This window comes from Nothobranchius furzeri, chromosome 13 (genome assembly GCF_043380555.1).
Source record: "Nothobranchius furzeri strain GRZ-AD chromosome 13, NfurGRZ-RIMD1, whole genome shotgun sequence".
NCBI classification, from domain to species: domain Eukaryota; kingdom Metazoa; phylum Chordata; class Actinopteri; order Cyprinodontiformes; family Nothobranchiidae; genus Nothobranchius; species Nothobranchius furzeri.
Window position 1 is genome coordinate 28,085,870 of NC_091753.1, and position 11,409 is coordinate 28,097,278.

General features: G+C 33.8%; 1 protein-coding gene across 1 annotated transcript; it reads left to right on the top strand.

Moving 5' to 3' along the window:
- The first annotated feature begins 2,241 nt into the window (after positions 1-2,241).
- Positions 2,242-3,882, top strand: LOC139062415 (piggyBac transposable element-derived protein 4-like). Its single transcript, XM_070543235.1, has one exon. It carries the CDS (start codon positions 2,242-2,244, stop codon positions 3,880-3,882), a length of 1,641 nt encoding a protein of 546 aa, XP_070399336.1.
- Positions 3,883-11,409: the final 7,527 nt, after the last annotated feature.

An 11,409-nucleotide genomic window follows, 5' to 3' on the forward strand; every position in this document is an offset into this window, starting at 1 on the left:
AGCAGTCTTCCTATGACATCATAAAGAAAAAAGCAGTCTCCCTCTGACATCATAAAGTAACAAGCAGTATCTTTCTGACATCAAAGAAACAAGCAGTCGCCTTCTGACATCATAAAGAAACAAGCAGTCTCCTTCTGACATCATAAAGAAACAAGCAGTCTCCCTCTGACATCATAAAGAAAAAAGCAGTATCTTTCTGACATCAAAGAAACAAGCAGTCTCCCTCCGACATCATAAAGAAAAAAGCAGTCTCCTTCTGACATCATAAAGAAACAAGCAGTCTCCCTCTGACATCATAAAGAAACAAGCAGTATCTTTCTGACATCAAAGAAACAAGCAGTCTCCTTCTGACATCATAAAGAAACAAGCAGTCTCCTTCTGACATCATAAAGAAACAAGCAGTCTCCTTCTGACATCATAAAGAAACAAGCAGTCTCCCTCTGACATCATAAAGAAACAAGCAGTATCTTTCTGACATCAAAGAAACAAGCAGTCTCCTTCTGACATCATAAAGAAACAAGCAGTCTCCTTCAGACATCATAAAGAAACAAGCAGTATCTTTCTGACATCATAAAGAAACAAGCAGTCTCCTTCTGATATCATGTAGAAACAAGATATATATGTCTGATATATATCAGAATATATATGCTTGTTGAATATAAATCTTCATTAAAACGTTAAAATGATCATTAAAACGTTAAATTCTTCATTAAAACGGTTAAATGTTCATTTTTAAAAACAATAAAATCTTCATTAAAACGTTTAAATGTCCATTATAACATTAAATTCTTCATTAAAACATTAAAATCTTCATTTTTTAAAATGTTAAAATGTTCATTAAAACGTTTAAATGTTCATTAACATGTGAAAATCTTCATTAAAACATTAAAATGTTAATTAAAACGTTAAAATGTTCATTAAAACATTAAATTCTTCATTAAAACATTTAAATGTTCATTTTTAAAAACGTTAAAATGTTCATTAAAACCTTAAATTCTTCATTGAAACGTTTAAATGTTCATTTTTAAAAATGATTAAAGGTTCATTAAAATGTTTAATATTTCATTAAAACGTTAAACGTTCATGTTTTGAAACAGGCAGTCTCCTTCTGACATCATAAAGAAACAAGCGGTCTCCCTCTGACATCATAAAGAAAAAAGTAGTATCTTTCTGACATCAAAGAAACAAGCAGTCTTCCGATGACATCATAAAGAAAAAAGCAGTCTCTTAAATGTTCATTAACATGTGAAAATCTTCATTAAAACATTAAAATGTTAATTAAAACGTTAAAATGTTCATTAACTCATTCACTGCCATTGACGACTAAAGTCGTCATTTTAAATACAACCGTTCACTGCCAATGACGATTTTAGTCGTCAATTACGTTTTTTAACGGGAGGTGGTAGGGAACAAGCTCGCGCACCCTGACAGTAAACACCAATCATCTAAAAATGATCTTCATCTGTGTGTGCGTCAGTGACGTGTCACGTGATCAGGAAGAAGCCGATCCATGAAATAGGAGCTGGTTTTAGGAAGCCACTATGCCTAAGGCGAGACGCAAAGCGGATAATCTTATGCAGCTCACACTTCAACAAAGTCTGTTTCGCGGTAGCAAAACTTTGCATCGTGTTCCTATCAAAAGAAAAGATGACAACCAACCCGGGCCAAGCGGAGACGAAAGGCATACGCCGCAACATGTTTCATCTGAGCCAGAGACAGCGATTTCAGCAGACAGTTCCGACTCGGATCATTTTAGCGAACCTGACCCAGATTCTTCAGATGAATGGTTGCCGTCTGGACCAACCGGGAGCAGCAGAGATTCTTCACCAGACGATAAAAGAAAAAATGAAGAAGGTAACGTAACAGCTAGCTAACAGCTAACGGCTGTGTTATTTGTTTGTTGTGATCGCGTCATTCTTTTCTCCCCGCTTTCCCGTCTCCCCTACTTTCATGAATGTCATAGTCTCCCCAACACTTGTTTCCAGCTTCTTTCTTTACAGATTTATAATGGAAATGGTTTGATTTTTGATTATTATTTGAAGATATTTTCAATTTACAGATCGTGCACCCAGAAAAGCTCCCCCTGCCACAACTAGTACTGCAAAGAAAAGAGGTTAGAGAGGCAAACAAACAAATAAATACATATAAAAACAAACAAATAAATAAATAATGTGTGTGTGTGTGTGTGTGTGTGTGTGTGTGTGTGTGTGTGTGTGTGTGTGTGTGTGTGTGTGTGTGATTATGATTACAGGTCGTGCATCAACCAGGAGTCGAGGGCAGGATTTGGACTGGGATGAGGCTGGCTGGCAACCCAACAAGATGCCTTTCACTGCAACCTCTGGACCCAAAGATGCTGCTGCAGACCTAGACTGTGATGTGCCAGCTAAGTTCCTGGAGCTCTTCCTGACTGATGAGCTGCTTGATCATGTTGTGCATCAAACAAATCTGTATGCAAGTCAGTATTTTCAAGCACACCCTGACCTACCACAACATAGCAGAGGTAATGCTTGGAAGCCAGTGTCAGTCTCAGAACTGAAAACTTTCTTTGGACTAACTTTCCTGACTGGCTATGTCAAAAAACCAAGCACTGAAATGTACTGGAGTGTGGATGAGGTGGATGCCACACCTTATTTCAGCAAAACCATGTCAAGGAACAGGTTTCAGATTATATGGAAGTTTCTGCATTACAATGACAATGCAAATCTGGATGTGAATGACAAAATGTACAAAGTCCGCCCAGTGTTAGATTACATTGTGGAAAAATTCAAGCAGATGTATCAGCCAGACAAAAACATTTGCATTGATGAGGGTATGATGCTGTGGCGAGGGCGCTTATCTTTCAGGGTGTACAACCCACAAAAGCCTGTGAAATATGGAATCAAGTCCTACATATTGTGTGACTCTGCCACAGGTTATTGTTTCAACATGAGGCCTTATTTTGGGGAAGGTAGTAGTTTGCCAGACACCGTATTTTCTCTTCTTGATCGCCTTTCAGGTCATGGCTATACACTGTATATGGATAACTTCTACAATTCTGTAGCATTGTGTGAGCGCTTACTGGAAGCACAGACCAATGTCTGTGGAACACTGAGGAAGAATAGGGGGGAGCCTCAGGTCATCAGGGATTTGGTAAAAACCGATCTAGGGATTGGGGACAAAGTTGTGCGGCACAATGACAAAGTCATGGTAGTAGCATGGCAGGACAAACGATTAGTGAAGATGGTGACAACCTGCCACCAAGATGGGATGCAGAAAGTTGATGTGTGGCAGAAGGGGCACAAAGACAAGGTTGCTCAGTTCAAGCCAGAGTGTGTTGTTGCTTACAACTCTCACATGAATGGAGTGGATAAGTTGGACCAAAACATTTCCTACTACCCCTTCATCCGCAGGTCGCTGAACTGGTCCAAGAAGTTTGTTGCCTATCTGTTCCAAATGTGCATGTTTAACGCCTATATCCTGTACCGAGCCAGAAACCCAGGGGGATGTAACACACTTTTGAAGTTCATTCGTAGTGTAGTGAAGTCCTGGACCTTGAAGGTACACGAGCGGAAAGGGAGTGAGGTGGGGGAACAGGTAGAGGAAGAGGAAGGAGCAGGTGTTGAGGATGGGGACTTGGAGGATGTCAAACATACTCTGAGGGCACCCTATAACACTGACCCAGAGAGCAGGCTAGATGGAGACCTTGGCAGACACAAACTCTGTTACCTGAAACCCACCAGTAAGAAGTTGAGACCAACAAAAAGATGTAGGGTCTGCATACGCAGAGGAACTCGCAGAGAGACGAAAATGATGTGCAAAGTCTGTTGTGTCCCCTTGCACGCAGGACAGTGTTATATAGATTACCACACCACAGTGAGATACTCTGTCTCTGTGCAGGGGTAGAAGCGTGCACACACACACACACACACACACACACACACACACACACACACACACACACACACACACACACACACACACACACACACACACACACACACGGGTATAACTACAACAGCACTTTCTGTAAGATTGCATGCCTGCAAATGAAATTGTTACCTTTGACAAAAATGATTATTTATTGTTATACATTTGTGAATAAACATCAAATTTCTTGTCAAAAACCATTTTATAGTTTGGTTTTACTATTTTTACACAAGGTAACTGCTTTTGGGGTGTCTGAGGTGTAAAAAAAGCAAAGTATATTAGTGTCAAAGACAATTTACTGCGTTACATCTCTCTTGACACAAAAAGCCTGTTTTCTCCGTTTTTGGTTCAGAAACAGGCATTTCTGGTGAAACCCACCTGTGTTCTACAGCAAATTGTGAAAGAACGGAAAAGGGTTAAAACGAGCCGTTTTCTCCTGATGAAAGAAGAGAGTTAACTCTTTCATTTGGTAGTTTTGGTGTTTGCATAGTCATAGAGCAAAATATTCCGTGACTCTTCAAAAAACAGTAAAAATACTGAAAATCGCTGGCAGTGAGGGGCTTTGGTGATCAGAAAACGGCTGGCAGTGAATGAGTTAAAACATTAAATTCTTCATTAAAACGTTTAAATGTTCATTTTTAAAAACGTTAAAATGTTCATTAAAACCTTAAATTCTTCATTGAAACGTTTAAATGTTCATTTTGAAAAACGATTAAAGGTTCATTAAAACGTTTAATATTTCATTAAAACGTTAAATGTTCATTTTTTGAAACAAGCAGTCTCCTTCTAAAGTCATAAAGAAACAAGCGGTCTCCCTCTGACATCATAAAGAAAAAAGCAGTATCTTTCTGACATCAAAGAAACAAGCAGTCTTCCTATGACATCATAAAGAAAAAAGCAGTCTCCCTCTGACATCATAAAGAAACAAGCAGTATCTTTCTGACATCAAAGAAACAAGCAGTCTTCCTATGACATCATAAAGAAAAAAGCAGTCTCCTTCTGACATCATAAAGAAACAAGCAGTGTCCCTCTGACATCATAAAGAAACAAGCAGTATCTTTCTGACATCAAAGAAACAAGCAGTCGCCTTCTGACATCATAAAGAAACAAGCAGTCTCCTTCTGACATCATAAAGAAACAAGCAGTCTCCCTCTGACATCATAAAGAAACAAGCAGTATCTTTCTGACATCAAAGAAACAAGCAGTCGCCTTCTGACATCATAAAGAAACAAGCAGTCTCCTTCTGACATCATAAAGAAACAAGCAGTCTCCCTCTGACATCATAAAGAAAAAAGCAGTATCTTTCTGACATCAAAGAAACAAGCAGTCTCCCTCTGACATCATAAAGAAAAAAGCAGTCTCCTTCTGACATCATAAAGAAACAAGCAGTCTCCTTCTGACATCATAAAGAAACAAGCAGTCTCCTTCTGACATCATAAAGAAACAAGCAGTCTCCTTCTGACATCATAAAGAAACAAGCAGTCTCCCTCTGACATCATAAAGAAACAAGCAGTATCTTTCTGACATCAAAGAAACAAGCAGTCTCCTTCTGACATCATAAAGAAACAAGCAGTCTCCTTCAGACATCATAAAGAAACAAGCAGTATCTTTCTGACATCATAAAGAAACAAGCAGTCTCCTTCTGATATCATGTAGAAACAAGATATATATGTCTGATATATATCAGAATATATATGCTTGTTGAATATAAATCTTCATTAAAACGTTAAAATGATCATTAAAACGTTAAATTCTTCATTAAAACGGTTAAATGTTCATTTTTAAAAACAATAAAATCTTCATTAAAACGTTTAAATGTCCATTATAACATTAAATTCTTCATTAAAACGTTAAAATCTTCATTTTTTATAATGTTAAAATGTTCATTAAAACGTTTAAATGTTCATTAACATGTGAAAATCTTCATTAAAACATTAAAATGTTAATTAAAACGTTAAAATGTTAATTAAAACATTAAATTCTTCATTAAAACGTTTAAATGTTCATTTTTAAAAACGTTAAAATGTTCATTAAAACCTTAAATTCTTCATTGAATCGTTTAAATGTTCATTTTTAAAAATGATTAAAGGTTCATTAAAATGTTTAATATTTCATTAAAACGTTAAACGTTCATGTTTTGAAACAGGCAGTCTCCTTCTGACATCATAAAGAAACAAGCGGTCTCCCTCTGACATCATAAAGAAAAAAGTAGTATCTTTCTGACATCAAAGAAACAAGCAGTCTTCCGATGACATCATAAAGAAAAAAGCAGTCTCTTAAATGTTCATTAACATGTGAAAATCTTCATTAAAACATTAAAATGTTAATTAAAACGTTAAAATGTTCATTAAAACATTAAATTCTTCATTAAAACGTTTAAATGTTCATTTTTAAAAACGTTAAAATGTTCATTAAAACCTTAAATTCTTCATTGAAACGTTTAAATGTTCATTTTGAAAAACGATTAAAGGGTCATTAAAACGTTTAATATTTCATTAAAACGTTAAATGTTCATTTTTTGAAACAAGCAGTCTCCTTCTGAAGTCATAAAGAAACAAGCGGTCTCCCTCTGACATCATAAAGAAAAAAGCAGTATCTTTCTGACATCAAAGAAACAAGCAGTCTTCCTATGACATCATAAAGAAAAAAGCAGTCTCCCTCTGACATCATAAAGAAACAAGCAGTATCTTTCTGACATCAAAGAAACAAGCAGTCTTCCTATGACATCATAAAGAAAAAAGCAGTCTCCTTCTGACATCATAAAGAAACAAGCAGTGTCCCTCTGACATCATAAAGAAACAAGCAGTATCTTTCTGACATCAAAGAAACAAGCAGTCGCCTTCTGACATCATAAAGAAACAAGCAGTCTCCTTCTGACATCATAAAGAAACAAGCAGTCTCCCTCTGACATCATAAAGAAAAAAGCAGTATCTTTCTGACATCAAAGAAACAAGCAGTCTCCCTCCGACATCATAAAGAAAAAAGCAGTCTCCTTCTGACATCATAAAGAAACAAGCAGTCTCCCTCTGACATCATAAAGAAACAAGCAGTATCTTTCTGACATCAAAGAAACAAGCAGTCTCCTTCTGACATCATAAAGAAACAAGCAGTCTCCTTCTGACATCATAAAGAAACAAGAAGTCTCCCTCTGACATCATAAAGAATCAAGCAGTATCTTTCTGACATCAAAGAAACAAGCAGTCTCCTTCTGACATAATAAAGAAACAAGCAGTCTCCTTCTGACATCATAAAGAAACAAGCAGTATCTTTCTGACATCATAAAGAAACAAGCAGTCTCCTTCTGATATCATGTAGAAACAAGATATATATGTCTGATATATATCAGAATATATATATGCTTGTTGAATATAAATCATCATTAAAACGTTTAAATCTTCATTAACATGTTTAAATATTAATTTTTTTAAAAACGTTAAAATGTTCATTAAAACATTAAAATGTTCATTAAAATGTTAAAATATTCATTAAAAGGTAAAAATCTTCATTAAAACGTTTAAATGTCCATTCAAACATGAAATTCTTCATTAAAACGTTTAAATGTTCATTTTTAAAAACGTTAAAATGTTCATTAATATGTTAAAAATCTTCATAAAAACATTAAAATGTTAATTAAAACGTTAAATGTTCATTTTTTGAAACAAGCAGTCTCCTTCTGACATCAAAAAGAAACAAGCAGTCTCCCTCTGACATCATAATGAAAAAAGCAGTCTCCTTCTGACATCATAAAGAAACAAGCAGTCTCCCTCTGACATCATAAAGAAGCAAGCAGTCTCCTTCTGACATCATAAAGAAACAAGCAGTCTCCTTCTGACATCATAAAGAAACAAGCAGTATCTTTCTGACATCATAAAGAAACATGCAGTCTCCTTCTGATATCATGTAGAAACAAGATATATATGTCTGATATATATCAGAATATATAAGCTTGTTGAATATAAATCTTCATTAAAACGTTAAAATGTTCATTAAAACGTTAAATTCTTCATTTAAACGTTTAAATGTTCATTTTTAAAAACGATTAAAGGTTCATTAAAACGTTTAATATTTCATTAAAACGTTAAATGTTCATTTTTTTGAAACAAGCAGTCTCCTTCTGACATCATAAAGAAACAAGCGGTCTCCCTCTGACATCATAAAGAAAAAAGCAGTATCTTTCTGACATCAAAGAAACAAGCAGTCTTCCTATGACATCATAAAGAAAAAAGCAGTCTCCCTCTGACATCATAAAGAAACAAGCAGTATCTTTCGGACATCAAAGAAAAAAGCAGTCTTCCTATGACATCATAAAGAAAAAAAGCAGTCTCCTTCTGACATCATAAAGAAACAAGCAGTCTCCCTCTGACATCATAAAGAAACAAGCAGTATCTTTCTGACATCATAAAGAAACAAGCAGTCTCCCTCTGACATCATAAAGAAAGAAGCAGTATCTTTCTTACATCAAAGAAACAAGCAGTCTCCCTCCGACATCATAAAGAAAAAAGCAGTCTCCTGACATCATAAAGAAACAAGCAGTCTCCCTCTGAAATCATAAAGAAACAAGCAGTATCTTTCTGACATCAAAGCAGTCTCCTTCTGACATCGTTAAGAAACAAGCAGTCTCCTTCTGACATCATAAAGAAACAAGCAGTCTCCCTCTGACATCATAAAGAAACAAGCAGTATCTTTCTGACATCAAAGAAACAAGCAGTCTCCTTCTGACATCATAAATAAACAAGCAGTCTCCTTCTGACATCATTAAGAAACAAGCAGTATCTTTCTGACATCATAAAGAAACAAGCAGTCTCCTTCTGATATCATGTAGAAACAAGATATATATGTCTGTTATATATCAGAATATATATGCTTGTTGAATATAAATCTTCATTAAAACGTTAAAATGATCATTAAAACGTTAAATTCTTCATTAAAACGGTTAAATGTTCATTTTTAAAAACAATAAAATCTTCATTATAACGTTTAAATGTCCATTATAACATTAAATTCTTCATTAAAACGTTAAAATCTTCATTTTTTAAAATGTTAAAATGTTCATTAAAACGTTTAAATGTTCATTAACATGTGAAAATCTTCATTAAAACATTAAAATGTTAATTAAAACGTTAAAATGTTCATTAAAACATTAAATTCTTCATTAAAACGTTTAAATGTTCATTTTTAAAAACGTTAAAATGTTCATTAAAACCTTAAATTCTTCATTGAAACGTTTAAATGTTCATTTTTAAAAATGATTAAAGGTTCATTAAAATGTTTAATATTTCATTAAAACGTTAAACGTTCATGTTTTGAAACAGGCAGTCTCCTTCTGACATCATAAAGAAACAAGCGGTCTCCCTCTGACATCATAAAGAAAAAAGTAGTATCTTTCTGACATCAAAGAAACAAGCAGTCTTCTGATGACATCATAAAGAAAAAAGCAGTCTCTTAAATGTTCATTAACATGTGAAAATCTTCATTAAAACATTAAAATGTTAATTAAAACGTTAAAATGTTCATTAAAACATTAAATTCTTCATTAAAACGTTTAAATGTTCATTTTTAAAAACGTTAAAATGTTCATTAAAACCAAACGTTTAAATGTTCATTTTGAAAAACGATTAAAGGTTCATTAAAACGTTTAATATTTCATTAAAACGTTAAATGTTCATTTTTTGAAACAAGCAGTCTCCTTCTGAAGTCATAAAGAAACAAGCGGTCTCCCTCTGACATCATAAAGAAAAAAGCAGTATCTTTCTGACATCAAAGAAACAAGCAGTCTTCCTATGACATCATAAAGAAGAAAGCAGTCTCCCTCTGACATCATAAAGAAACAAGCAGTATCTTTCTGACATCAAAGAAACAAGCAGTCTTCCTATGACATCATAAAGAAAAAAGCAGTCTCCTTCTGACATCATAAAGAAACAAGCAGTGTCCCTCTGACATCATAAAGAATCAAGCAGTATCTTTCTGACATCAAAGAAACAAGCAGTCGCCTTCTGACATCATAAAGAAACAAGCAGTCTCCTTCTGACATCATAAAGAAACAAGCAGTCTCCCTCTGACATCATAAAGAAAAAAGCAGTATCTTTCTGACATCAAAGAAACAAGCAGTCTCCCTCCGACATCATAAAGAAAAAAGCAGTCTCCTTCTGACATCATAAAGAAACAAGCAGTCTCCCTCTGACATCATAAAGAAACAAGCAGTATCTTTCTGACATCAAAGAAACAAGCAGTCTCCTTCTGACATCATAAAGAAACAAGCAGTCTCCTTCTGACATCATAAAGAAACAAGCAGTCTCCTTCTGACATCATAAAGAAACAAGCAGTCTCCCTCTGACATCATAAAGAAACAAGCAGTATCTTTCTGACATCAAAGAAACAAGCAGTCTCCTTCTGACATCATAAAGAAACAAGCAGTCTCCTTCAGACATCATAAAGAAACAAGCAGTATCTTTCTGACATCATAAAGAAACAAGCAGTCTCCTTCTGATATCATGTAGAAACAAGATATATATGTCTGATATATATCAGAATATATATGCTTGTTGAATATAAATCTTCATTAAAACGTTAAAATGATCATTAAAACGTTAAATTCTTCATTAAAACCTTTAAATGTTAATTTTTAAAAACAATAAAATCTTCATTAAAACGTTTAAATGTCCATTATAACATTAAATTCTTCATTAAAACGTTAAAATCTTCATTTTTTAAAATGTTAAAATGTTCATTAAAACGTTTAAATGTTCATTAACATGTGAAAATCTTCATTAAAACATTAAAATGTTAATTAAAACGTTAAAATGTTCATTAAAACATTAAATTCTTCATTAAAACGTTTAAATGTTCATTTTTAAAAACGTTAAAATGTTCATTAAAACCTTAAATTCTTCATTGAAACGTTTAAATGTTCATTTTTAAAAATGATTAAAGGTTCATTAAAATGTTTAATATTTCATTAAAACGTTAAACGTTCATGTTTTGAAACAGGCAGTCTCCTTCTGACATCATAAAGAAACAAGCGGTCTCCCTCTGACATCATAAAGAAAAAAGTAGTATCTTTCTGACATCAAAGAAACAAGCAGTCTTCCGATGACATCATAAAGAAAAAAGCAGTCTCTTAAATGTTCATTAACATGTGAAAATCTTCATTAAAACATTAAAATGTTAATTAAAACGTTAAAATGTTCATTAAAACATTAAATTCTTCATTAAAACGTTTAAATGTTCATTTTTAAAAACGTTAAAATGTTCATTAAAACCTTAAATTCTTCATTGAAACGTTTAAATGTTCATTTTGAAAAACGATTAAAGGTTCATTAAAACGTTTAATATTTCATTAAAACGTTAAATGTTCATTTTTTGAAACAAGCAGTCTCCTTCTAAAGTCATAAAGAAACAAGCGGTCTCCCTCTGACATCATAAAGAAAAAAGCAGTATCTTTCTGAAATCAAAGAAACAAGCAGTCTTCCTATGACATCATAAAGAAAAAAGCAGTCTCCCTCT

Bases quoted from the DNA above. Each gene is read 5' to 3' on its own strand.
- LOC139062415 (XM_070543235.1), top strand. From the start codon at position 2,242: ATGATTACAGGTCGTGCATCAACCAGGAGTCGAGGGCAGGATTTGGAC.